At 55.6% G+C, this 27,663-nt stretch overlaps 1 protein-coding gene across 6 annotated transcripts; it reads left to right on the top strand.

Annotated features, from left to right (window-relative positions):
* Nucleotides 1-1,714: 1,714 nt before the first annotated feature.
* Nucleotides 1,715-25,274, top strand: LOC116959279 (wiskott-Aldrich syndrome protein family member 3-like). 6 transcript variants are annotated; one of them, XM_042807279.1, is made up of 9 exons: nt 1,715-1,759; nt 12,915-13,073; nt 14,515-14,649; nt 14,784-14,937; nt 15,265-15,382; nt 15,585-15,760; nt 16,183-16,449; nt 16,874-17,256; nt 17,919-25,274. In XM_042807279.1, the coding sequence occupies exons 2-9, from the start codon at nt 12,941-12,943 to the stop codon at nt 18,074-18,076; spliced, it is 1,524 nt and encodes a 507-aa protein (XP_042663213.1). In that variant the 5' UTR covers nt 1,715-1,759; nt 12,915-12,940; the 3' UTR covers nt 18,077-25,274. The 6 variants fall into 6 exon arrangements, with proteins under 6 accessions (XP_042663213.1, XP_042663217.1, XP_042663214.1 ...); XM_042807283.1 differs by lacking the exon at nt 1,715-1,759 and adding an exon at nt 3,401-3,419; XM_042807280.1 differs by lacking the exon at nt 1,715-1,759 and adding an exon at nt 7,829-7,945.
* Nucleotides 25,275-27,663: the final 2,389 nt, after the last annotated feature.

Genomic DNA, 27,663 nt, shown 5'->3' with positions numbered 1-27,663 from the left:
TGGGATGCAGCCGTGTGCCAGACCCCTCGGTCCAGCCTAGGAGTTAGCAGGAGATAGTAGCTGTCCCTTGCAGGATGCACTCACCGTGCACCCGTTCTTGTTTTCTCTTTTTGGGGAGGAGCAGGAGTGGTCGCAGCAGGGCTCAGGGCTGGGGGTGCAGCAGCCTGGCGTGCTGGGGAACAGGGAGCTCCCCCCCACTGCCTCCACAGTGCTCGCTGCGGTGCCTTCTTTACAAACACAGCTTAATCCAGCCCTGGAGCGCTCTGTTTAAAAAAAAAAAAAAAAAAAAAAAAAAAATCAAAACGTGAGTCATCCCACTCCAAACCTCAAACCGTGTCACAGATCATCCCTGGCTCTGCTGAAGTTCTCCCTCTTCCCCCACATGCCTCGGTGGAAGGGGAAAGGGGAAGCAAACAGTTTCCCACATCCCAGCTCCTCGCACAGCTCAAAAACCTGTCTCGCCGGGCTCACTCTGCCCTCTAGTAGTGGCTGGATTTACAGCAACGTGCTATTTCTGTGCCATGCCTTGCTCTGCTGCACCTCCAGCCTCCAGCCTGGAGCTGGCCCTTGGCTCCCTGGCTGGCCAGGGGCACGGCCAGGGGGGTGGGAAGGGGCAGGGGGGTACCGGAGCCTGCCCTCGCTCCACCAGCGTCCCTGGCACGGACACGCAGCCGGCACGGGCAGAGCCGTACGATTTTCCCGCAGTCCCAGCCCCTGAACGAGTCATTCGTGTCACTCCTTGGCCAGCCTGGAAAATCCTTGCTGGTCACCAGGGCTGGAGTGTGGGGAGAGCCCGGGCAAGGGGTTTGCGTGGGCTGGAATGGCCCGAGAAGAGCCCTGAGGTGGGGTCACTTCTGGCCGCCCAGGCTTGGGTTCTGTTACCTTCAGCCGAAGGCATTGACCTGAGACCAAGCAGCACCCATGGGCGATGGAAAGAGGGGGGTTCTTTTGGAAGCAGCAGCATCAGACCTCTGGCCCCACTGCCAGAGACCCCCGAACGATGAGACGAAGCCCGTGCGAGCCTTCGCATCAAATGATGTCTCAGCGTGGTCCATCCGGCGCTGGCTCCGGGGCACGACCAAGGAGAGGACCGAAAATCCACGGGCAGCAGCAGTTGGGTAATGGGAGGTGAGCTGGGGTGGACGGGGGTTTGCTTGCTCCGGTTCTCGGGCTCAGCCACCAGCCAGGTCACCACCCTGGCGCGGGGGGGGGACCCAGGGACGTCACGGGAGCACGAAGGAGACGGTGGCGACGCCGAAACCGAAGATGATGCACAAAGCGTTCCCCATCTTAGCGGAGCATCCTCTCAGCTCTTCATCTTGCCAGCTTAAGGATTTCCATCTGGGTGATCTAAACCCTCAGTTTATGGCAAGGCCAGGTTGCGAAACCGTGGGAAATTAGGTATTTATCTATATTAAAAAAAAAAAAAAAAAAACCCAAACCCAACAACAACAACAAAAAAACCCCCAAACCAAAATAAAAACAAAATAAACCAAAACGCACCCCAAAGTTATAAGGGAGAGAGGTGGGGTCCCCACGGCCGACCCCGCGCACCGGGGCCGCCCGTGCGGAGCGGGGCGGAGCGGGGCGGAGGGGGCACATGCGCCGTGCGCGCACTGCGGAGCGGCGCGGAGAGGCGCGCAGCGGGGAGCGCGGCGGCCGCCGCAGCCCTGCACAGCCCCGCGGGGAGACCCCCGCCACCCCCCCCCCCCCGCCGCCGCCTCTCCCGCCCATCCACCCCCCCAAAAAACCGGCGGAGGTGAGCGGGGGGAGGGATGCGGGAATGACGCGGCACCACGGGGAAGGTGGTGGGGGGGGGGGTCTCCCCCTCCCCCCCCCCCAAATGTGTGAGCTTGCGGGGGGGGGGGGGGCGGGGTGTCACCATCGCGGGGCGTCGGGGAGGCGCTTTGCAGCCTTTTTATTGGGGTCCCCCATGGCTTTGCATCCTTGGGGAGATGAGGGGGGGGCACCCTTGCATGGAGGGGATCCCTCACCGCTCCGCATCCTTGCGGGGGGGCGCGGGGGTGTGTGTGTGTCTCCACCGCTTTGCACCCCTGTATTGCAGGCATGTCCCCCATAGCTTTGCAGCCGTGCGTGGGGAGGGGGGGGGGGGGGGGGTGTGTGCGTGTCGCTTTGCATCCTTGCACTGGGAGGGGGGTGTCCGAGCTGCCTTGCGTGTGTGTGTGGGGGGGTCACTCCTCACTTTGCATTTATTCGGCGGGGGTGGATCCTCCACCGTTTTACCCCTTTGCACGGAGAGGAAGGAGTCAGGCACCTTTTCATCGCGGGGGGGGGGGGGGATATCCCCAAATCACTTGGGATATTTGCATCTCTGCATGGGGGGGGGGGGGGGGGGGGGGGGATCGCTTTGCATCTTGTACAGGGGAATCCTAGCAGCTTTACAACCTTGCGAGGAGGTGGGGGAAGGGGGGGGGCCAGGCCTCTTTGCACCTTTGCATGCTGGAGGTGGGGGGTGGGTGCTGTCACTTTGCACTCCTGCATGGAGGGGGGGGAGTACCTGGCTGCTCTGCACCCTTGCGTTGGGGGGCGGGGGCATCACTTTACATCCTTACATCTTGGGGAGGGAGGATCCAGCGCTGCTTTCCATTTTTACATCATCGGGGAGGATAAGCTGGGCCCACAGTTGCCTGTGCAGGGAGAGGCACCTATAGCCAGCCTAGGGCAGGGCTCAGCACTTCTCGGCTGGGGAATGGTGGGGGGGGGGGGGGGCATGGAGGGGCTGGGGTGCTGCAGCCTTGGTGTGAGGCTGGGGCAGCAGAGGGGACAGGGCTGAGCAGGGCAGAAGCCTGGTGCCACCTGCCATGCATGTCCCCCCCCCCCCACCCCAGGGTTTGGAGCTCCCTCAGTAGTGCCCCCCCCCCCCCCAGGCAGTCTGCAGGCAGCCCCCCCACCCCCAAACACCCCTCCGAGGGTGCAGAGCCTGGGCCTCCACGCTCGGTGATTCAGCTACTTGCAGGGAGCTTTAATTTTATCGCTTAAAACTCGAGTTCTTGCTGCCTCGTGGTGGTGTCAGCGCGATAAAATACCTCTGGATTAAGATGCTTTTTAGTGTAGTTTGTGGGCGCTTTGTCTGCGGTTCCGGGCATCCAGCTGCCGGCTACGCTGCCGGAGGGGGGGAGCTCAGGACCTGGATGTACGGGCAGATAAGCAATGTCAGAATTAATAATTCATCTTCAAAACTTCGGCGTGCCAAGGCACACCCCTCCTTTGCTGCCTCTTGTTGCTTGGGTTTTAGAAAGGTTGCTGGCTTTTTTTTTTTTTTTTTTTAAAAAAAATAAGGCATTTTGATGGCATTTCTGTATCGCAGTAGCATCCTCTGTAACAGGTTGAACAGCTCGGTGATTAGGGGAGGTTGAAGACAGCGTCAGTCCAGCAAAACTTCATCTGGCAGCTACAAGGTTAATGTGCACCGTGCTTTTCTGTCGCAAACGCGGAGCATGCTAAGGGCTCTTACACATAACGCCTGTGATGCAACTTAGACCCCGAATGCCCGCTGCTTTCCCGAGGAGCTGAAGCCCACGGAGAAAACTCGAGATGAAGCATATTTTGCTTTGAGCTGTCATCTCATTTGGCCCAGTTCTGAACTGAAGATGCTCATCCTCCATTTTATGGTAGATGACAAATCAGCTGCGGATGCCAAGATCTTGACAAGTTACGAACAACAGCCCTCAAGCCAAAAGTGTTAAAATTTGGAAAAAAAAAAAAAAAAAAAAGCAACACTGCCTTTTTTTTTTTTTTTTTTTTTTTGCAGTGCTGCTCATCCAAAAAGCCACCCTCTGAGCTGCACCCCACGGGCGAGAGCCCCAGCGTTTTGCACGTCTTGGTGAGCAGAGGGGATGCAACCGGCTCCTGGGCAGGAGCTGCCCCTGATTCCCCACATCCCCCCCCCCCCCCAGATTTATGCAGGGCTGTACGTTCAGCACCGGCCGGGGAAGCAGCAATATCATCCCAGGAAGGGGCTGCCCGGGCACTCGGCACGGCCCAGGCAGAGAACTGTGTTTGAGCTGGCTGGGAGCACTCTGTGGCTGGAGATGCTGGTCCTGCGGCCGTTCCCAAAGGCGACGAGTGCCGGGTTTCCAGAAGGACCCTTGCTGCTCGCCGAAGCTTTCCTGGGTTTATCAAAGCGCCTTCTATGTTGAGGAGAATAAGGCTGGTTTGTTCAGCAGCGTCCTGCTCACACAAACCACCAGCGAGCGAGAGAGATCCTTCTGTTAATGAGCTGAGCACAAAAGGAAAAAAAAAAAAAAAAAAAAAGTCATTGAAGATTTTCCTTTGGTGATAAAGAGTCATTAAAAACAACACATGATTCCTGGGCCAGCGGGGATCTTTTCCAGCCAAAACAGAGCTGGGATCTGTGCTGCTGTTCCCACCACCCCATCCCCTGCCTCTTTCTCTGAAGATTGTGGGCATCGCCGTTCCCAGGTGGTCCCGGCACAGGAGCCACGTGCGGAGCAGCTGAAAGATGGTGGAGGAGGATCATGTATAGTTTCATCCACACCTTTTTTCCCCACCCCTTCCTCCTGTCAGCATTAGAGTTACCCAGGCGTTGCATTTGCATGGGTTTAGTTTGTATCCGAAGCAGAGCTGAAGCCAAAAGGTGGTTGTGTCCGGCGGCTGGCAGCAGCTTCTGTGGGATGGGAAGGATACGATGTAGTGGCCGTTAGCTCCTTGGCCAGTGCTGGGGGCACTGAGGGCTCCCCATTTCTAAGAAATCAAACAACGGACCCCAAACCCCACATCAACTAAAACCCAGGGAAAACAACCGCCTGAAAACCCACTTGCCAATTTACGGTGCTTGCTAGTTGCAAACCTGCAAAGAAGCATCATTTAGACAAAAGCATTCGGGAGCCTGTTTGTTTTAAACCAGACACTCAGCAGGACGAGTTTTTTATACTAACCCCAAGGTAGCGAGGCAGTTGCATTTATGGCATCCTCCCTCAGCAGGCGTTTTGGCGAAGGTTGGTGTTGCAGAGCCCAGCTTTCAGAAGCGTTTGTGATTTAGAGGCAATTTAGTCAAGTGCTGTTCCTAGAGCTGAAACATTTTGCAGTAGAAGCGAGGGGGGAAAAAAAAAAAAAAAAAAAAAAAAGACTGTGGCATTTACTAATAAAACTCTTTAGGAATATTTTTAGCTGTGATTTAACGTTATGTTGCACTTTGCTGTGAAGTGTTTGTTCGCTGAAGCCTCCTGGCAGTTGTTAGCCGTGGTAGAGCTGCCTTTGGCTGAGTTAGCAGAGGAGGAGAGCTGCAGATGGACCGGAGGAGAGGTGCAGGCAGCGGTCCCAGCCGGGGCGGGCGATGTGCCTTCCCGGTGGGGCACGGGTCACCGATTCAGCCCCAACCCAGGGAGCGATGCAGCTCTGCCCCAGGTCCAGCCAGGCGCCCAGCTCCCTCCCCGCTTTTGGCTGGAGGGCCTGACCCTTTCCCTGCAGTTGCAGCTCAGTTCCAATCCTTCCTTGGCCGACGGCGAATATTCCTCTGGGCCACCCGGGATCAGGGCTGAGATCTCTCAACTCATTTCACGTGAGCTGCGGGAGCCGTGAGTCCACAGCCCCGGCTTCAAGCCTCCCCCAAGCCGATAGCCTGCTGATGGGGGACCAGAAACTGCATCCCACATCCCGGGGCTTTTGAGTCCCCAAGGCAATTTGCCACTCGATGCTTTGCCATTGGATGTGCTAGCCCTTCTCCCTGGGGACGAGGCTGGAATGCTGTCCATGGCCCCAGACCATTTTTAAAGCCAGAGTTTTTCTGGGTGCAGAGGTCTCAAGGAGAGGGCAGGCAGTGGCATTGCTTCTCCCATGCCCATCTGCCTCAGTTCAGTCATGAGAATTTACTCACTGGAGATCTGCCCTCTGGTTTATTTTAAGCCAGGGGAATGCTCGTGATCCAGCCCGTTTTAATATATTTAATTAACCTTTGGACAATAGCTCTGAAGTGATTATCAGCTTCACACAAAGCAATGACATTTGTCATGCTGGTAGTGTTCGCAGTCATTTGGGCTACCAACAAATTAAAAAGTGGTTGCAGATGCATTTCATAAATTAGAGCAATGAGTCCTTGCAGTACAAATTACACTCCATTTTGTGTGAAATACATCAGCAGATCTGATCCAGCTCTAGCAAGCAGGTTTCTCTGCATTGCAAAGAGCCACCTGCACAGTTTTTGCTGGTTCATTTTTTTTTTTCTGAGAGATGAAAGCTTCAGCCCCTATAGGCTATAGGCTCTGCTCTCCCTCCAAAGCTGTTCGTGGCCAAACATCTGCTATTGAGAAGCAGGAGTTTAGGGCCACCTGAGCCAGAAGTTGCCCCTCAACCATTAGGTAGCTGCTGGTGGCCCTGTCTGTCCTCTGCAGGTTTGTCCTGTTGCTCCTTGAACCCTCCCCTGCACCGATTTCCAGCATGCCCTGTAGCAGAGCTCCACAAATCAACAGCTCAAAAGCCTGCTGCTTTTGCAGCCACCACTTATTTCTGTCTGCTCTGAAACATCTCACACCCTCGGGGATCCTTCTCAGCCCTCTCCTTTACCAGATCCGTCCTGCCAGACTCCACAGGACAAACTCCTTCAGGCACCTATGAGCCCTGCTGAGTGTCACCTCCACCTCTTGTCCTTTTCCTGACTCCAGAGTCAGCTTTTTTTTTTTGTTTCTCCTTTCAGTATTTCAGGACTTCTTGTGCCTCCTGCCCCCGCAGCCCTTCTCCACCTTGCCATTCCTAGGGTGCCTGTGCCAAAACACAGGTTGCTGTCCTGAACTGGCACTGCAAGATCTGGCACTTCTTGTTCTTTTGATACTCATTCGTAAACTTTTTTTGTCTTATGGTCCAGGATATTAGACTTTCAATATACCGCTTTGGTTTTTTTGTACTACCCTGGCTCCAACTGACCAAAGCTTTTGCTCTCTTGCAAAAGCCTCTGGTTCCTGGCAGGGTCTGGTCCTCAGGGCTCAGCAGCACCCTGGGGTGCCCAGTTTGGGTACAAACTTTGATTGCAAGGGCCGAGCAAACGGTCTGCCCCCAAATCTTGGCTCAGAACCGAGTTTAGCTGCAGGGGCTGACCCAAACTCCCAGTCTGTAGGCATTTGGCGTGGCTGTGCTCACTGCACACTTACCCAGGCTGTGAGGGTGAATTAGATTTCCCTTGGCCACCTTGTGCAAGCTCAGCTGCTGCTTCACACACCGTCCAGCCGGTCGGGTGCCGTGCTTCGACACCGTCACGGAAGGCATTGAGGATAGCTCGACGGCTGATTTGTTTTTGCGAGCTGACAGCGTGCAACATGGACATCCTTCCCAGCCCAGCTCTGCTCATCTCTGCCACGGCTCCATTCCCAATCCAGGTTTCTCCTACAGGGAACACCCACCCACAGAAAGCCAACCCCCAAATTGCCTTCTGGCCCAGTGAAGGAAGGTGGCAAGAGCAGGACTTCTCTCTCTCATGCAATAAGCAGGGCCCTGGGGCTGTGACTGCAGGTATCAGGCACTTATCAAACCAAACATCTGTCAACAGGGATTAGCCAGCACCTGAGAAACATGTTGTCACCCAGCCTGTCCCTCCTTGCATGGCCATCCAGAGCATGCGTGATCCTTTAGGCCACTTTGGACACCACTGCAGGAATCCAGCTTGGCTTTGCAAGTCACAGCTCAATCCCCTGCCCAGGGGGAGAGGGCGAGTGGGTCTGGGGGTGCAGCAAAGCTGATGAGACAGTTAGACACATGAAAAGCTATTGCAAAGAATATAAGGAGCAATGGCTGGACATGCAACTCCATTTTTTGGACCGTTTTACGAAATGAGAGATGCTTTTCTGCCCCCAACAGACCCCAAGGACTTACGCTGCCAGATGTGATGGCTGCTGAGATGAAGGATGACATCTGGAAGGAGCCAGCTGCAGGGATCACCTGGGAGCCAGCATCTGCAAATCACACAACCAGCCTGGTCTGCAGGGACCGGGGGGCTGGCAGTCATGGTCTGGGGCAGCACTTCTTCATGGTCTGGGAAAGCAGGGGCTGCTCCTCAGTAGCCCCAGCAGCTCTGGGGTTTGGGAAGCTGTGGTCAATTTGCTGGTTGTTCCTTGGGAAAAATCAGCTGCTTAAGGCAGGAGATAAAGCTCATTTCTGGTCTCATCACCTCCCCTGCCTGGGCATCTCATCCGATCTTTGCTGGGGCAGTGGTGAGCTGGACACTGTTCCCTTCCAAGCTCCTTTGCTTGCTTTAGGAAGCAGGTGGGAAGCTGCATCTCTGCAAGCTGGTGCCCAGCTCGGGTAGGATACAGCAGGCATCGGGGTGGATTTGAGGGGAACACCGAGGCTCATTGCAGGTTAGAGAGGGCAGCGAGCCACCCCGCAGTCCCATGCACTGCCTGCTGTGAGCTGTTCCCCACTAGACAGAGCGATAGAGGGAAACTGGGCTGAGCAGCATCACCCGGAGCACAGTCAGCTCGGGGGGGGGGGGTCAGTGCCACTGCCCCAGCAAGATGCTGAGGAGGTTTGGCCTGTGTGCTATGGAAACGGCATTTTGCTGGCTGGGGAAGCAGCTACACACCGTGGAGAAGCAGATGCTTTGCAGTTACCATCAGCAGCAGCAGCAAGTCTCTCCTTGGCCTGACAGCTGTGGCTGTCACTGCTGATTTTCACCCACAACGCTTCCCTGTACGGCAAGATTGAGAGTTACTGGCTCTTTCAACAGATGAGGAGAGAAGACGAGCGATGGGAGAGCCCCCTCAGTGCGCCTGCACCATGACAGTTGCTCCCGGGAAGCCCCTGGCCAGTCCCACTTTTCCTGCCTTCCACCTCCAGGAAATTCCTGCCGAGTTTATGGCTCCTGTTTTCCTCCTCCTGGAGTCTGATTATCCCACCAAGGGCTCCTCGCTTCCACTCAGGAGACAACAAAATGTTGTGGATTTTAGTCCACATAAGGAATACCAGAATGCAGCCGATATTCCCAGACCCACCAGAAGAGATGCTCACCCTACAACAACACCCTGTAGATGCGCAGAGAAACGGGAAGGCTCAGGTCATCGCAAGAAGGTTTCGCGGGTTGAGGTTCCACCTTTGAGTCCTGCACCCACAGAGCAGCTGTTTCATGAGAGATAAGAGAAGCAAATTGTGATGAAGATGGTTGGAAAAGCCCATATAACCACCTCAACTTGAGTGGGGCTTGGATGTTGAAGCATCGTGGGGGCTTATGCCATTGTCCCAAAGCAGCTGAAGGGTGGGATCGGAGGGGCAGTGCTGGGCTGCGCTGCCATCGGCTGCATCCCCGAAAACACTCTCAGCTAGAGAGGAAAGAAAGACCCAAACCTTCAAGGGCTGGCATGTTTCTTGAGCCACAGTCGGCGAGGAGGGCAGGAGCAAGGTGGGGAGGGGAAGAGCTCATCCCCACCTACGAGCAGCCATCGCCAGTGAGATTAGACATGCGTATCCCGAGGGAAGACTTTAGGAACCCGTGCCAGAGCAGGCACTTCACAGCAGAGCCCAGCCCAGGGTCAGCCACCTTCCGCCAAACCTGGAGCAGCCCAGCAAGGTGGAAAACCCTTCCCAAGGTCCCACCCAAGCATGGACACCGAGGCCGGACATCCCACCTGCTCTGGATCAAGTTTCCTCTCTGGCAGCGCTGACGGAACCTCCCAGCTGCTCCCGTCCCAGCCGTGCTCTTGCAGCACAAGGCCAAGGTCACCGCAGCACACGTTAAGCCAGGAGCAGAACTGGAGACTAGCCTCATCCTTTAGAGCAGGGCTAGCACCCCCAGCTGAGCTTAAATAACCTCCTGGGCCCATGGGTGGGGTGTGAGTCGCAGGTGAGGCTGCTCAGGGCCATCAAGGGCTAGTAGTAGTAGTAGTAGAAGGTGGTGATTTGGCCCTGCAGCTGCCCAGATGTGGCTTTACTGGTTGCATGGCCATACCCAGCTGGGCTGTACTGGGAGTGCCCCAGTGGTTGCTGCCGAGCCCGGTGCACGCCGTGCGTTGGCGATGGCCCGCGGTGCTGAGCACTGAGGCAGCGTCTGGTATGGCCACATGGATGGAAGAAATCATGAATTGCTCTTGGCCAAACTCTGTCCATGTTCGAGCTTCTCCCCCTTGCACCAGGAAGTCACCGCTGGGCTCAGCAGATCCCCTTCCTGAAGGTCTGAGGACCTGCCACCGAAATCACCCCCTCAAAGGCTTGGAAATTACCCGAAATTTCAGCAAGAGCAGGAGCAGCACTGAACGTAACTGAGCATCCCTTCACTGGGACTCAGGCCAAGCCGCCAGTGCTCAGGATTTGGGCACAGCCTCTTGGTGGGTGTCAGCAAGACATGCCCGAGAGGACAGAAATTAAGTTGGTGTCACGTGTAGCCCGTCCCCACCCAAAGCGCTTTGGTCCCCTGAGTCAGGGCAGGCCTTGAGATCGTGGGTTTTAGGTCAGAAGTTGGGTTTTCTACCCAGAAGTCGGAGGTTTGGTGCCGCCGGCGCACGAGGGATGCTGTTACAGCAGGTTGAGGTGACGCTTGTCGCGCGAGGGGTTTCTAATCCCTGTGTTCCAGTTAGCAGCCGTGAATTGGGGAGATTAAAAAGCAGCTTCTCCTGTGGCTCAGCCAAAATTTCCTGTCCCGGTTATCCTAGCCTAAAAACGTGTGCCTAAGTCTGCCTTGCTTTCTTCTGCTGCAGGGTCTGAGTCTTGTTAGGGCTTTTTGGAGGGAGATTAAAGGGATCTCTTTTCTCCAGGAATACTCTCCCATGGCATGGTCTCAAATGCTGTTGTCAGACCATGTACCCACCTTCCACCCCTCTTCAAGTCTGTCCCTGCTGTGAAGAGTTTCAGACCTCAAATCCTTTTTTCTTCATTCCCCTCTGGGGTCCCCATGGGGGATGGAGGCGCGGGTGGCCCCAATTCCTCCCCGGCCCCCCTGCGTGAGGACAAAAAATCCCCGGGTGTCAGTGGCCGTGTCCCAGGCGCATGCTGAGAATGGCTCTTTGTTCCCTTTTTCTAATTGCTGGGCCCAAACAACTCATTAACCGACCTGCCCCACACCCTCCCGTCCCTGCAGCCACTGCTTTAGGGTAACCCCCCCCCATGGGGACGTGCTGGGGCTCAGCCTCTGAGTGTGGATTTTGGGGTGACACTTAAAAACTTCTCAAAGCCAGTTTGGAGTGAAGCTACCAGCGTTGCTCATCCCTTTACGTGGCCCTGGGGGGTGCTCGGGGGGAGCCCAGAAAGGGGAGTTGTGTGTGGCCAGAGCAGACGTCCACCAGCAGGTATCCAGAGCCTCCCCTGCAAACTCCATCACATTTTTCTCAGCCGAAAAATAACGAGCTGGCAGAAGCCTCTTGGTTTTGTTGGGAGCCAGGGACAGTACCAGCCCCGCCGTCGGCGTGCAGTGACTTTGGGAAGTGCCGCAGGACACGCAGTTTGCTCTGAGCCCAAAGCATCACGTAACCCTAAGGAGGGTTCAGGGTTGGGGTCCTTCCCCCGGCGCCCTGATTGCCCCGGGGCAGAGCAGAGCCCAGCCATTCACACACCACCCTCCCCCCCCCCCCCAGTATATATGGATCCGGGAGCACAATCAGCCCTTTGGGAAGCTTGATATGAGTGATTTAGAAACAAGTTTTGGACTCTCATAGAGGGAGCTTGCATTTGCATTTGAAAACTGCGGAGGAGCTGGTGGTGCTGGCGGGGGGACGGGAGCACTGGCCGGGTGCTATCAATGGGAAACTGTTCTGTCTAACGCTCCCGGGGCCAAAAAATGTGAACTCTGCAGATTTCTGGCTCCGTTCATGGTCAGAATTGCTGGCTCCCTTGTCGGTGCCCGGCTGCTCCGCTCCCAGCTATTAATGGCTCTGCTCGGAAGCTGGTTTTCCTTTGCTGCCAAAGCAAGAGCGGGGTTTTGTGAAAGGTGGGGTGTGAAACAGGGGGATTCAGCTCACTGCATCTGGGAGCTGGGAAGGCTGTTTGTGCTTGCTGGTCCTTATAAGCCAGCGATCCAATTCATGGTGATTTCAATGCTAAAACCATCAGCTAAAGCCTTTGTATTGGGAGTGGAGCTGAGGCCAGATGCACTCATGTCATGTAAGACCCCCTTGTGCAAGCCTGTGGGGTCACCACCTGCTTTGTGCCTGTCCATGTCCCTGTCCCAGGCTGCAGCACCCTAGGAGAGCTTAATAAATTCTCCTTTTTTTTTTTTTTTTTTTTTTTTTTTTTTTTTTTCCCCTTTCCCAGCCTGTTTCACACCACTTGCCCTTTATGTCAACGGGGTTAACCTACCCCCAGCACCCCCCACCCCACTGTACCCATCCCTCATCCTTCCCACGGGTGCTCTCGCTGGAGATGAGGCTGTTGGGTGCGGGCACCTCCCGACATCTCCTGTAGAAAATGAACCATCCCCGTTGCAGGCAGGGACGGCGCCGGAGCTGGGGGGACACGCAGGGCTGCTGCGGAGAGCAGGGGGGAGCTGGCCCTGTGTGGTGCCTGCACAAATAAAACCCCGGAGAGCTCTGCAGTGAGCTGGAAATAATGGCATTACAAGCGCTTGCTCGCTTCTGGCCGCTGTTTGGGTTGGATGAGGCTTTTCGGGGCCGGCTGAAGGGCTGCAGCACGTGGGGGGTTGGTTTGTTCCTGGGTCAAGCTCTGGGAAGGTGAGGGGGAAAGGCTCCCCGGGCACGGTGGCTTGTCAGCGGAGCACAAGCGTAGGGACAGGGCCCTGACGTGGTCCTCACCTTCATCCTGGCATCCGTGTGCGTGCCGGCAGCTGGAGGTTTGCACCCACAGAGCATGGAAAAGCCTGGCTGCCTCTGCGCGGGCTCACCCCCTGTATCCCGGGGTGGGGAGGATGAGTTCCCTAGGCAGAGCAGGAGTGGGGAGAAACAATAGACAACTGACAAAAGCTGTGTATTTTCTTTTTTTTTTTTCTTTCTTTCTCCTTTGCCCAGGAGAGGCGTGAGGGCTTACCGGCAGGATGCCGCTGGTGAAGAGGAATATCGAGCCCCGGCACTTATGCCGGGGGGCTCTTCCCGAGGGGGTGACGAGTGAGCTGGAGTGTGTCACCAACAGCACGCTGGCTGCCATCATCAAGCAGCTGGGCAGCCTCAGTAAGTGACGGCACAGCGACCCCGGCGTGGAACGGGGATGGGGTGGCGGGATGCTGGTGGGATGCCGGTGGGATGCCGGTGGGATGCTGCGGTTGCTTGTTCTAAGAAATGGGAGCTCCGTGAGAGCTGTGCCGGTTGCAGCCACCCCTAATTCTGTGGGAATTATCCAGCTAATAAAAAAAGGAGGATGCTCAGGGCCAAGCCCAACGTGGGGACTTGGTGACCTTTTTAAGAGCCATTTTCCACCCGTAGCTGGTCTGTGCAGGGGGGGATGGAAAGCCTTCACGAGCCCCTTGCTTTTTGACTTGGCCAGAAATAGGAAGGTCAGGCAAAGATTAAAAAATCCCAACCTATTTTTTCTCACCTTAGAGCCTTATGAGAAAGAGAGGTCTACATAAAGGGTCTAAATCCTCGTCTGTCTTTCTGCCCTGAGACTGATTTCAGCAGAAAAGGGGAGGACAAGAGCCCTGCACATGCCAGGTTTAATAGAGGCAACCTACTTCACTGCTGAATACTTAAAATAAGGAGAGAAACGCAGACTCTTCAGGGCTCCCTCTCTTCTTCCCCTCTTTAAAACTAGATTCCCCTCTAAAATACTTCCAGAAAAATAAACCTGGTATTTAGGGAGCTGCTGGAAGCGTGGTGGCTTGCAGGAGCAGCACCCACGGGTGCTCAGGCCATGGCTACCCCGTCCAGGGGAAAAGGAAATCAAATACAAACAGCTGAGCAGATATCAAAAGCGCCTTGATCTAGGGAGCTGTTTGATATGTGTTTTTGGAGGAGACCCTGAGGATCTGGGGTGCTGGGCTGGGCTGGGCTGGGTGCTGGGATGGGCTGGGTGCGGGGATGGGATGGGATGGGTGCTGGGGTGGGATGGGCTGGGTGCTGGGCTGGGCTGGGTGCTGGGCTGAAGTGGGTGCTGTGGCCTGCAGGTGTCAGCAACGCTCTGCTCAGCCCTGTGATGAGAATAGCTGTAATAAAGAGCTATCGCAGTGATGCACTGAGTGCTGCAGGAAAAAAAACTGCTAAAGTGAAACAAATCGCAGCTTCTCCCTGCTGCAGCCCTCTCCCCGCTGCCCTGCTCTCGATTTTCCACCTTCAGGGCTGGGTTTCTGTGGGTGATGCTGCAAGGCCAGCGGGTGATGGTAGATTTTTGTTGGCATCTGCCCTGGTAGATCCGAAGGCTCATTTTAGGATGAGCACCGCCACGGTTTGGTGCCTCCCGTGGTACTGCTCTTGCTGAAAAGGATGCTGGTGTGTGGAGGGGGGCAGGTGGCTTGTGCTCCCCTCCCGCCGTGCGGCGCTTCGCCAGGTCTGCGAGGGGAGGAAGCTCAGCTCCCAAAAACCCGAAGCTGGGGAGAGAGCCCCACGGAGCCGGTGGGGAGGCTGGGAGGGAGCTGCCTGCCCTCGCCCGTGACGGGTGCGTGTTGCCCTCTGCCAGGCAGGCACGCGGAGGACATCTTCGGCGAGCTGTTCAACGAAGCCAACAGTTTCTACATGCGGATGAACTCGCTGCAGGAGAGGGTGGACCTGCTGGTCATCAAGGTGACGCAGCTGGACTCCACCGTGGAGGAAGGTGAGGGGCTGTTTCGGGGTGACGGCCGGGTGCCAGCGGGTGGGAGGCACGGGCTTGGGGCCTGAGCACCCGCCGTGCCCGCTTTGGGGGGGCTGAGGCCACCCCTGCATCCCTTCTCCTTCCCGTGCCCCCAGTTTCGCTGCAGGACATCAACATGCGGAAAGCCTTCAAGAGCTCCACGGTGCAGAACCAGCAGGTCGTGTCTCGCAACTCCATCCCCAACCCGGTGATGGAGATGTACCAGCGCTGCGACAAGCCCCCGCCGCTCAACATCCTCACGCCCTACAGGTAGGGTGGCCGGCGCATCGCTCCTTGGGGTGACCGAGGCGGGCCTAGGGGGGCTTGGGGGGGCCCTTTTTCCAGGAGGGCCATCAGAGGTACACCCCGTTTGCTGCCTGGTGAGGGCAAATTTGCTGTGCCACCATTCCCATTGTGTAGGGCCCTTGGGATGAGTGACCCCCCGCAGTTGTACTGCAGGTGGTGACCGCTGTGTTGGACATACTCGCGGTGGGGCAACAGATGATGGCCGTGATCCTCCCAAATCCCCCTGTGCAGGGGAAGCGAGGGTCTTCTCCTGTGGCTGATAACCCCCCTCCTCCTTTCCCAACTCCTCAGGGATGACAAAAAGGACGGCCTCAAATTTTACACGGACCCCTCCTACTTCTTCAACTTATGGAAGGAGAAAATGTTACAGGCGACGGAAGATAAGAGAAAGGAGAAGCGCAGGCAGAAGGTAACGGGCAGGTGGGGGGCACTGGGGTGACTGGAGCTGGGGCTGAAGGTGACCCTGGGGGAGGGTCACCTTCCTGGGGCATCCCACGCGCTCCCCCTCATTGGGGGGTAACCCAGCGGGGCTGGGAGATGCTCCCTGGGTACCACTCACGGTCCGGAGGAGCTGGGCTGAAGATGGAGCCGCGGCTTTTGTGTGTCCCCAGGAGCAGCGGCTGGTGGAGGACTCTACCCGGGAGGTGAAGAAAGTGAGGAAAGCCCGCAACCGGCGCCTGGAGTGGAACATGATGGCATATGATAAAGAGTTTCGACCTGATAACAGGTTCTCACCATCCCCCTATCACATGGCGTCATCGGAAGGATCACTGTCCCCAGATAACAGGCAGGTTTTACCTACTACGTGTTCAGCTCACCGGCTCTTCTTCGCTTTTCTCTTCTTCTCCGTCTTTGGGGGGACGTTTTGCCTGCAGCAGGGTTGGGGTGATAAGCTGTAAAACCCGTGGTAGCTTCAGGGACAGCTGGTGCCCCCGGGGTCGCACCCTGCACCTCAGGAGCAGCATTGGTGTCGGGATAAAATCAGGGCACTTTCCATTTAGCAGCTAAGGGAAGAGACTGGTTCAGCTGTGTTGGTGTCCTCCTCCCCTCTGCTATCTCTCCGCTTTCTTGTATATCTATTTTTGTGGCCGTTTTTTGTTTTGTTGTCTCAACCCCAAAAATACTCCCAAACCCATGTACCCCCGACTCTCCCTGCCCAGCTGACCCCCCTCCCAGGCGTACAACCCTTGGGTTTTCCTGTGCCCGTAGATCTTACGCGTCGGACGCGGCCGACCACTCGTACCCGGCGAGCCCCAACCACCCCGCGCAGCTGCTGGCTCCGGTGTCCCACCTGGCCCCGGCGGAGCACAAAGAGGGGGTGCTGGCAGCTGCACCCCCCCAGGAGCACGTCTACCGCCCGGCACCGGCAGCAGGCAGCCGGCAGAACAGCCTCAACCGCCTCCAGCAGCCCCACGTGCCGCAGCCCCCCGAGGCTATCCTCAACGGGCCGAGACCTCACTTAGTCAAGGATTACGGGTAGGGCTTCAGCCTGCCTTCTTCTCTCCTGGTGGAGAGATGCCCAGGGGAAGGGGGGCTCGGTGGGGGTCTCATCCCCCCGATTTCTGAGCTGATGTAGCAGGGAGAGCCCTCCTCCTCTTCAGCCGCTGTGGTCCAAAACTGTTGGTGAGACCTGAAGCCAAATCAGTCAGGAGCACTTTTGGGGCAACCTCATCCCCGATAAGGGGACGAGGTGGATGGAGGGGACCGTTTTCCCCCGGGGGTGTTGGCTGCCTTCCCACCTCTGCATGCCCCAAAGCCCCACGAGCTTACACGGGGGTGGCAGAGCAAACCAAGCCACAGCTGAGCCGGTCGGTGCCCTGGGCTGGGTGGCGGGTGCCTGGGCTGGGCTGGGCGCTGTTGTTCCTCCCGCCGCTGACAAGGCTTTGCCCTCCCGTTGCAGCCCGCAGCCGATGCCGATGGCAGAGTACTTCGTGCCCCCCGCCCCGCCGCCCCCGCCCCCCGTCATCCCCTCCGCCCAGACCGCCTTCGACAGCCCCATCTCTGCACCCCCGGCGCTGGCCCCCGGCTCGGCCGCCCCCCCCTCCTACGCACCCTCACCACCCCCCGCGCCCCCCGGCCCCTATTCTGCTTCCCCGCCGCAGGCCGGGCCCATGGGACCCCCGGTGGCACCCCCCCCGCCACCACCAGGGCCCCCCGCCATTGCCGCCTCGCCGGCGCACTCGGCATCGCCACCGGCCCCCTCCGTGGAGCCCCGAAAGCCGCAGATCCCGCTGATGCCCATGAGCGACGCCCGGAGCGATCTGCTGGCAGCCATCCGCAGGGGTGAGTGACGGTGGGGTGGGGGTGGCCGCGGGGGAATGGAGGAGGGGGACACACGCACACACACACACACAACCCCCCCCCCCCCCATGTCCCCAACGCTGCCACCGCGGTGGCGAAACACCTCTTGGCGTAGAGTTGGGTGGCGTTGGCATCGTCGAGCCCTGGGTGGCCAGGTGATGCGTGAAGATGGTGGCACCCAGGTGGGACCTGGGGAGGGAAGGAAATGCAGGGCGGGGGGGTTGGAGGGAGGAAGTGGGGGGAAACCTGTCACGGGAGGTGGGACAGCCTCCCCCCCCCCCCCCCCCGGGAGACGACCGGCAGCTCGCGCGCGCGTGGCCTCCTTCCAGCCTGCAGCGGATGATGCGCTCCAAGGCTGCTTCCATTTCCCCTTCCTGCAAATCCTGGGGTCGAATGGTAGATTTAACCTTCGAGAAGGTTTAACCTCTTCAGGTCAAGTGGAAGCGGAGGAGGAGCTTGATTCTGTTGTACAGCTTTAGAATCGCACGCACTGCTTTATCATCTCACACAGCTTTGCAGTCGAGTGCCTCCTCCTACAAGAGGGCTGCAGCTATCTTGTTTCCGCCAGTACTCTTAACTGGCAGGATGCACCCACGGGTGCTGGGCGTGCTGCCCCTAAAGACTTCTCCCATTCCCTACCGCAGGAATCCAACTCCGGAAAGTCCAGGAGCAATGGGAACAAGAGGCCAAAAAAGAGCCTGTGGGCAACGACGTGGCGACGATCCTGTCCCGCCGGATCGCGGTGGAGTACAGCGAGTCCGACGACGACTCCGAGCTGGACGATAACGAGTGGTCGGACTGAGGGGCCCCGGGGCTGGGCTGGCGCGGAGCTCCCCGGCTCCGTACCAGGTGTGTATAGGCGCCTTCCCCAACCCTCGATGCCAACAAGCGCGGGCGGCCCCGCTCATTCAGGAGCTTTGCTTTTACACTATGTCAAAAACCCTTCGGGCAGCAGCAGCACTGGTAGGATACACCTCGGAGGCAGTGAGACCAGAAATTAGCAGCACCTTCACATTTAATGACTTCAGTAACGCTCTGAAGGCAGGTTGGTAGGATTACTCCAGATTTACACCCGGAGCACGACCAGAGACTGGCCCTGGGTGTGCTTTGCTAGAGAAGGGAAACCCAGAGTGCTTTTTCAGCTAGATGTTAAAACGTGTTAATGAGAAGCTCCTGGAGAAGAAGCCTGATCGCACAGCTGGTGCCACCGTGGGTGTGCAGGGACAGCCGTGCACTGAGTTTGGGGGTGCTCTGCTGCCTGCACTCGTAGGATCAGGCAGCTCCAGAGCCTGTGTGTGAGCAGGAGCCTCCTTCCCCGTAGAACCGTGCGCCACGTCTCGCCGCAGCCGCGTAGGAACGGTCACCATCGTGCTGTCACTCCCTGGAGAAGTCCAAAGCGTTGGTGACCGGAGCCCGTTTCCATCCTTAGGACCAGTTTTCTGGGAGAAACGGGTGAAGGCAAGGCAGGGAGATGCAGTGGTTGTCTGGGCTTTGAAAGGTGCCATGTGTGCTGTGCTCGGGGGGGGGGGGGGGGAAAGGGGCTGCCAGCAAGGGAGCAGAGGTGCCCAGGGAACCTCCCCAAACCCAGCTCCCCTTGGCCTTAGTGCGACACCACATCAGTGTTAATTAGACAAAATGCTGCTCTTTGAGGTAAATTCTCAACTTGCACTTTGCAGCCCCATAAACCGTGCCTGTACAATTGAGATCAGCTCAGACCCAGGCACTAATTCCCCCTGGCCGCATCCTGCCCTGTCCCTTACCCTGCAGGTGGGCGCTGGGGGGGGAGCCTGGAGAGCTGGGCCCCCACCACGGCGCTGAAAATACCAGTTTGCTCGTCAAAATGGAGCGTGATTCATCAAAGGCTTTTCATGCAGCTACGAAGGGAGAGGGCATGGGATGGCAGAGCGAAGGGGTGGGGAATACTGAAAATATCACAAGGCAGGAGTAAGAGCCTGCAGAGAGGCAGGAGGGGTTCCCCACCAGCAGAAAACGGGCCAGGATCAGCCGTGGACTTGCCCAACACAGTGTCCCGGGGTCCTCTCTTGTGTTCCCATAAACCACGAGTCTCTGAATGGGGGAAAACCAAGTCCCCCGTGTTGGATCTCTTCTGGGGAGAAGCTGGGCCCTGAGCCCACCTCCCAGCTCTCCCAGTTGCCATGTAGTTGATGGCTACAAAAATAGTATTCTGACTATCTAGAAGCGACCAGACCCGTAGAGGAGGTAGGAGGATATGGCTGGGACCCGAAAGGCTGATCCTTAAATTCATCCTGAGAAGTGCTAGTGTTGAACGATGCCCCCAGCACCTGCTCATTTTCCCCCTGGTGAGAAACCCTTCATGGTGAGATGCGATCAACCCCTCGCCCAGCTGCAGGGAAGTATCCCCAGGAGAGCCCTCCCTTCTCTTGGCTGGCACACAGTGGTCTCTTGTCCCTTGGACATGACACCTCCCGCATCTCCACATCTGGGCTGCGAGCTGTGGTGCTGAGCGGGGGGCTTGAAGGGAGGAGCAGCGTGGACGGGGGAGATGGCATGGATGGTTAGGGAAAGGCTTAGAAGGGGATGCCCTGCCATGGGCCACATCCCTGGGTTTGCACACACCCCCGCCCCCTTTCCTTAGGGAAAGCTCCCCTTGACTTCATCAGGGCTGATTGTCAGTGCAGGAACTGCAAATAAAATCCTTGGGTTTAACCCCAGATTTTCCCATTTTGGGATTAAGCTGCTCGGGTGCTCGCCCCGCTCTGCCTGTCGAGGAGCAGCCTCTCCCAGCACAAGGAAACCTAGCAGTATGGGATGAGCTGTACGGATCAATCCCAACCTCCCGTTTTGCCAAACTCCTGCTGCAGGCAGGCAAGAAGCAGCAGAGCAATAGGACGCATGGCATAGCTCATCTGCAAAACCCCAGGAAACAGGCTTGACCAAAGGAGACAGGGAGACATGGTGTACTGCAGGTGACCAGGAAATTCCTGACGCTTGGTGCTCACCGAGAGCTCTCGTTTCTCACGTTGACCTTCTCGAGATGCAGAGAACCAGCTGCAAAAGCTTGTAGCCAAAACTTGGTGTCTCTGCCCAGGCAGAGAGCCCCTTGTGATGGGCTTTCCTTGCCGAGGTAGCTGGGTTTGACCTGAAGCAAGTTCAGAAGGACATCTTGTAAAAATTCAGAGCAACATTTAAGCAGTCACCTGGCAGCGTTTGTTGCAGAGTGTTATTAATATAGATGCGATCGCAATACTCTTTGTATATGAAGAGACATTGAGTTTATTTGGATAATTTAGAAAGTAATAACCCTTTGTGAGAGGGAGAGAATAACAGAAGGCTGTCGGAGCTGCTGTTACCTGTTACAGCAGTCAAAAGGCTGCAGAGTTGGCGGTGGGGACCCAGCTGGGGCTTGGGCAGAGCCAAGGAGTCCCACCAGCACGTGAAGGCAAGGAAGGGGCTCTGGGACACGTGAGGTTGGCTCGTCACTTGAGTCTGTGACTCTCCCCGTTCTGCAAAGCTGAGCTCCAAAACAGGAGAGGACCCGAGTGCCCCTGGAAGACTGGGTTGCTTCTTTTCATGCCCTGGTTGCTTTGTGCATGTCAGGTGAAACTGTGGTCACTTTGTCAGGGCTCCGTCGGCGCCCGGCAGGTCAGGATTGCCCCTGTAGCCTCCCGCTTCCCTGTCACCTCACAGCAACTTCGCTGCGCACAGGATTGGCAGCAGTCGCTCAGCCTGTGCTTCTACCGGGGTTGATGCTGTCGCATGGCAAAGCACTCGACAATCACGTAACTCAGGCCTCACCTGCCCTGTGCACAGGCCACGTCCGCAGAGCGGATGGGCAGCTGGGAGCCTCGGGGGCTCAGGTAGCACGGCTCGCCCCCATTTCCTCACACCTTGGTGTTCTTACAGCATCCCCTCCTCTTCCAACATCCCAGCACATCCTCACCGTTGGCATTCTGCTTCAGGGAATTCCCAGCCCCTGGTAACCCAAACCCATTTCACATGCTCAACTCCAGACCGAGTCGGCAGGCCCATAACCTCCCGGCATTGCCCACTGCTTGAAGTCATCATGCTCCAGCTCTTCCAGGGATCTGAACCGCCTCAGCTCCGCTGAAGCGGTCTTGATTCCAGGGATGAGAGATCCACATCGGAGCTCGTTGCTCAGGTTTCTTGGGAAGCTGGTGGAGAAGTAACCTGGATGGTCAGCGTGGGCTGTAGACACTCATTTCTGGTGTGATCATGGCACACACCTTGTTCTTCCCAACTCTCTCCTGGCAGTGCCATGAGGCAGGCAAGCACGCGATGGCCCCGAGAGCCCCAGACTCATGATACAGCCATTCCTGCAAGGCCAACATCCTCAGTGCCTTTGCTTGAGGGACTCAACCACCTTTGAGGATCACCGTCATTATTTTAGGTGCGTTCATCTATTTTTTTAAATACAGGTGACTCATGAAATTCAACACAAGTGACACCAACTCCTTGGTTGGGCTGGGTTAGCTCTGCTGGAATTGGTTGTGCCATACTAATTAACACTGACTGGCTGACCCATATGCTGCTTACTCAATATTTTGTACATCTGTGCCTATTTCCATATACTCTTCCAAAAGTAGGCCATGCTGTGTTACACAACCTGAAATGCTCAAATCCTCATGTGGGCCGATATAAAAGTGAATATTTCAATATTTTATCTAGCTTGGCAGCCATTAAAAATACAATCCAGGTCACAAATGATGGAATTTCTCCCCTCTCAAGTGTACCAGAAGTGGGCTGAGGAGATTCTCCTGTACATTAAGGTATCACATTCCACGTTAAAATATAGCAGTGGCATTTCATTGCCAGCAGATAATCAGAGTGCCAAACATTTAATGAGCCCAACTGATCTCCTGAGAGTTCCTCTTTCCATTTTATCTGCTTTCTCTCCTACTTGCTAGTCTATGGGCATAGATTAAAAATAATAAATAAGACTGCCAACAGGGGGAAGCATATTCTGTATGCATCCAAATTAATTGGGCCAAAGTCAGTGGAAGAGTAAATAAGCCAGTTTAGTTCTGCTTAGAGACATTAATGGAAGGCTCTAGTCCTTGAGGTCCATCAGGAACCTCTTGGACATCTCTGATTTACCTGAAAAGGAACATTACGGGGACCACCGTGCCCATGGTATGCCAGTCATTGCCTGTGAGGGCAACATCAGGTGTGAAGTCTGGTCTTGCCCAAGTTTTGTGAAGGTTGGTGGAAGTCGAGCTGTGTTCATGTTCCAGTGTTGCACCCTCAGTGCCTCCCTGATTTTGAGTGAACATTGGAGCTGGTTGTTGACACTGGTGGCTCTTAGAGGATCAGTGTCTTGAAGGAATTGGGTAGTTTCTAACCTTCCACCCTGGGCAGAGAACCTAGGGAGGAACGAGCATCGCATCTTATGAGAACTCCTGCTTTTGCAGCTATTTTATTCCAGGAAGGTTTTATTCTGGTGACAAATGTAAGGCTGAACAGAACTTCTCCAGAGAGCTCCCTTCATATAGGAGCCCTCAAATTTCCTCCCAGAAATTTTTCCATCTCCCTTTCAAGACACCCAACAGCCTGAACAGAAGCAGCTTTGCAGACTCCCCTGGGAACAGAGCCTGAATTAACACCTTGGCTTTAACGATAAATGGAAGTCTCATTTGGAGGGAGGCAGGTTGTAGCACTGGAGGTAGTATTTTGGCGAGTGCTTTCTGGAGGCGCACGGCCAGCAGAAGCACCACGCGGTTTCCTTGTGGACGGACCATGGTGGGCCATGGGAAGTTCTCCCCATCATGGGATGCTGGCAAGGGGAGCATAGGCTGTTCCTTTCACCATGATTCCTGTTTTCCTGTAGTAGTAGTTGATATTTAGGGGTAAGGTTTCCTCAGCTGAGATGTCACTTTACAGACAACAAAAAAAAAAAAAAAAAAAAAAAAAAAAAAAGGACAAGAACTCTGTCCTGAGGAGTTTACAGCAAAGACCATATAACCTGCACTGCACTTTAGAAGCCTCAAACGCTCACTCACCCATGAACTCATCCTCAACTGGGCAGCAGCACCTTGAGGACTGTTGTCCCTTCCTTAAGTGACTCCACAACCAGCACCACACCTGCATCCCCCCCGCTGATGGCAGCAGTGGGGCTCTCCTGCCCCTCCCGCTATCCCCACGCAAAAGTGCCTGAGCAAAGTACGGGAGCGCCAAGGCATGCTGGTTTTGTCTCTGAGCAGGTCACCATGCCCTCAGGATGGCCCCTGCCCATCACACAGGGCTATGCTCCTCGGGGATGGCCATGCCTGCAATAGGAAACTTGCCCAGGCTCACCGTTGTGGCTACCTGCCGACACTTAGAGCTGCCCATGCAATTCGTGTGATGCCCTCCAAGCTCATAGAAAACATCCTCTTTCAGGCATTTGTACCTAAGCCTAGACTTTGAAGTATTTCAATCTTTTGGAGAGTCAAAGGGTTTTTTTTTTCCTGTGAATCTGATCTTCCTTTAAGAAGCTCCAGGTTTTTTAGAATCATTCGCTCAAGCTCTTTCCAGGTGAGAATCACACCTGCATTTTGCTGGGGGAGGGAAGGAAAAAAAGAAACCATCAAGAACTTCAGTGAAGGGTTTGCTCCAAAGCCTTCTGTACCGTGACCACAGGCAGGGTGGGAAGAAGACACTGGGATGTTCCCAAAGGAGGACACCATCCCAGTGGCATCACTAGGCTGAGGCAGAGCCTGCAGCGAGGGATGGGCTCTCACAGCCGGGAGATCTCCAGGCAAGATCTGGATGGGATGTGCTTGGCCACGGTGTCCCCTGAAGGCAATGTTGATGTGACATTATCAATATTCATGTCTGTCTTGCATTGATACAGAGCCCTGAGGCCACAAACACCTCCGCAGCACTATATGATGGTGGAGCACTAACGCTTCACCTTCCCACGGGCATCCCTCCTAGCAGATATCTTCCCCCAGGTGCTACCTTCCAGAGGTCCCTCTGTAGTTTTTTTGCTCTCAGCAGGAAAAGGCTTCAATCTCTTGTTGGTCATTGTGTCTGGGGGCTCTTGAGCCCCAGCGTGTGTGAAGTGAGCCTTTCCCTGCACATTTCTCCCACGGTGGCAATGCCAGGGGACCGGGTTGGCCCTGGGGGACTTCCAGCCTTATGATAGCTCTAGCACGTAGCTGCGTAGAAAGTATTAAGATGACAGAGAGGAAGAAATAAAACAGAAAGAAAAGGTTAGTTATGCTCCCATCACTCGGTACAGGAAGAGCCTCAGGTAAGTAAAACCCTGTGCAAACCCACAAAGAGCAGCGGGGAGAATAAGCCTGCTCCCCATGCACGTGTCAGACCAAAGTGCAAGGCATGGGATCGAGTTGTGGCAAAAAAAAAAAGGAGTTGAATCAGATCTCAGGGAAAGCTTTCTCCAGGTAAGGACAGAAATTCCAAAACAAGTCACAGAGGGTCTACCACAGGAGGGCTTTGAGAAGCAGGTAGGCAAACACCTGAGAGGAACAGTGTCCGTGACCCTGTGCTGGGCCAGGGGATGGTGCTCACAGTGCACCTCTTTAAACCCAGCACGTTTGCAGTTGTGCCTCATCACCTCCTTCAGTGCCACTACTTGTTGTTCTGTCCCAGCAGGTTACAGCCCCAAAGCACGACCCATCAGCCAGGGCAACCTGCTTGTACCTTCCCTTAGCTTTCCTGGCCCTTCTCCAATTTTGGTGTTGAGCCTCAAATACCATAAAGATAAAACGTACAGCAGAATAAGCATCTGAGAGGAAAAAGATGTGAACTAATGTCAGAAAACCAGGATGTGCAGCTGCTGCTGCTATATTTCACTAGTTAGAAAGCAGCAGCTCCAGCAGCCTGCACCTCCCGACCACTCATGGTCCACAACTGCAGTGTATAAACCATGCTGGTGCATTAAGGTGAACAATTTAAAAGTTACTCTTTGATTTGACATAGCTCAATTAAAGACTCTAAAAATGAACAACCTCACCCCCCCCCCCCAAAAAAAAACAAACAAACAACCTGAAAAACAAGCAAACAAACAACTCACATGTGATTTCCAGCAGAAAATTTCTTCTATCTCCTTCCCCCGAAAGTTGAGGGAAAGTCAGACCCAATGTCGCTGCCCCATTAGCCACCAAAAAAATTGAAGAGCTATCACCATAACTGCTGGCAAAAATCATTAAATTTAATGTTTCCAAAAATCAGCTTCTAAGAAGCCAGTGTTTAAGAACAGAGCAAACAGCACATCAGCCCACAGTGCAACAAGGAGACGCCACCGGAGGAGGTGATTTTATCCCTGAAGGCCCCACCCCAGCTCAAGTGTTTCAAATCCCATTGATTTTCACCTGTTACTGGTGCTTGTGTATGCCTGATGCCTCAGCTGGGAATACTTACTCCATAAAGTATTCTTGCCATGAAAAAAAAAAAAAAAAAAAAACCAAGCATAAAGATCCTGCATTAGAAATGAAGTAGACTTGGAGCCCGATGAAGTTACTGTGATGTATACATTGAGGAGCTGTTGATTTCCTGCTGGCAGCAGGCACAGTCCTGCCAGGTCTCCAAAAATCAAACTGTTATGATCATCGACACCCCCCCTCACCACCACCCCCACCAAAATTATTTTTATACTGAGATGTTTCAGGTCTACCTTTAGTTCTGACCAGTTTTCCACAAATGGGGCCTCTCTTTGTGGTGCCTTCCATCTCAGCTCGGAGCAGATTAGGAAAAGGAGAGAAAGTCCCCACTGGAAAGAAACCTTTTTTTTTTTTCCAAAATGCATTTTTAGGAGTGTTTTGGGGCTGATGGCTCCTCCATCTTAATAGGCTTCATTTTGGGACTGCTTGACTTGGGGAGGGGTGGAATTTGAAATGGGATTCCCCGCCGTGAGTTTGGGTTGATGCTGCAGCGTTGCTGGCGCTTTCCTCCCCTCCGTTTTCGGCTGCGCCCCGTCGCGCGCGGGGCTCGGGCCCAGTGTTCCCGTTGGTGGGGCAGCTCCTTACTGACCCAAGTGCCTTTTCTGGAGGTTCCCCATTGCATTGCTGAGGAGCTTCTCAGCTTCACGGGGCCGGGGCGGCGGGGGGGGGCTCACCGAACTGGGGAAGGGCAGGGCACTTCCAAGAATTTCTGATGCACACCCTGTTCCTGGGTGGAAACCTGGATCTGCCCAGATTCCGAGGTATCTGCTGAGATTCTTCCTTCCTTGGGCATGGGTAGGGGTTGTTTCGGGAGCAGATTTTACTCTGGTCTTGGCCAACCCAAGGAAAACCTGCTCCAGCAGCCACACGTCTCCGGGTGCACATGCAAACGTTGCACCTTCGGCACGGTGTCCCCAGGAGGACATGGTGGGCACGCAGGGAGGGGACAAACCCTGTCACCGCTTTGCTGTGGAGCATGCATATGCTGGTGGGTTTGCTCCAGGGTGTGTGCCTTGCTGCTGCCGTGAGACGAGCATTCAGGCTGGAGAGCCTTCCTCCTCCTCCTCCTCCTGCCCCAGTCCAGGGCCCCTGGGGCAATGCCAGCCGCTGCCGCAGGACAGGAGCCATCTCGCTGCCAGGTTTCCATCACCTTTAGAGTGAGTAGAAGCACAAGCACGTCTGGGTGAGGCCGGGAGCTGCAGGAACATTATTTTGGGGGGAATTGAAGGCAGGTGAGGATCATCTCCTGCGCCCTGGACCTGGCAGCCCAGGGATCAAGGCTAGCCCAGGCCAGGCTAGGAGCACCTCAGACACCCCAAACCCCGCTCTGCACTACCCAAACTCAGCAGCTACAAGACAGGGAGACCTCCCAGAGCACTGGGGCAACCCATCCTCCTAAAAGAGAGCATCTGTGAGCGGCCAGCTTGAGCCGAGCGTTTCAAAAGCAGTTTTCTCCCCCTTTGGCACCGGGCATTCATATGTACAGCCCGGAGCCAGCGCTGGGGCCGGTCTTTACGGAGGTTGGCTCCAGCTGTGCAGGGGTGGCACGGTGGGGACAGGTTGGTGCCAGCCTGGTGGCACCTTGCAGTTGGCTTCCCGGGGTGCTCAGCGTCGGTGGGGCTGACCCACTGCTCCTGCAAAAGGCTCATTTTTTAATACCGGCAGAGGTGTTGCCCGTATTTCCTTCAACTTGCCGTTTGATGGAAGCAGCTGATGGGAGACGGACGTCTCTCCCATGGGAGGGTCACCCCTTAGAGGCCATAACTTGATTTCCATTATTATATAGCTGACATTAAAAAAGAAGGAGATGTTCACTGTCTAATGGGGTCTTTTAACCACGTGCACTTAGTCAATAGGTGAGTAGATGTTGCTGCTTGTATCTATCTACTGTACCCAGTTGCTACATGTGAACAAGTGTGTTTCTCCCCAGTGTTGTGGGTTCTGCCTGTCGTGACACGATGATGGAAAGGTAGGGACTACGTTGGTTGCAACACGAGCTTTCTTC

The sequence above is a fragment of the Tyto alba genome, unplaced genomic scaffold, assembly GCF_018691265.1.
Source record: "Tyto alba isolate M040663 unplaced genomic scaffold, T.alba_DEE_v4.0 Super-Scaffold_5, whole genome shotgun sequence".
In the NCBI taxonomy this organism is placed as follows: Eukaryota; Metazoa; Chordata; class Aves; order Strigiformes; family Tytonidae; genus Tyto; species Tyto alba.
The sequence above is the reverse complement of the archived record's forward strand: the minus strand, read 5'-3'. Positions and strand labels throughout refer to the sequence as shown.

What these genes read in the sequence shown, in the direction of transcription:
- LOC116959279 (XM_042807279.1), top strand. Translation starts at nt 12,941, where the DNA reads ATGCCGCTGGTGAAGAGGAATATCGAGCCCCGGCACTTATGCCGGGGG. An exon ending in GGACTCCACCGTGGAGGAAG is followed by an intron (nt 14,650 to 14,783) that starts GTGAGGGGCTGT and finishes CCGTGCCCCCAG; the next exon opens with TTTCGCTGCAGGACATCAAC. An exon ending in GCTGGCAGCCATCCGCAGGG is followed by an intron (nt 17,257 to 17,918) that starts GTGAGTGACGGT and finishes TCCCTACCGCAG; the next exon opens with GAATCCAACTCCGGAAAGTC.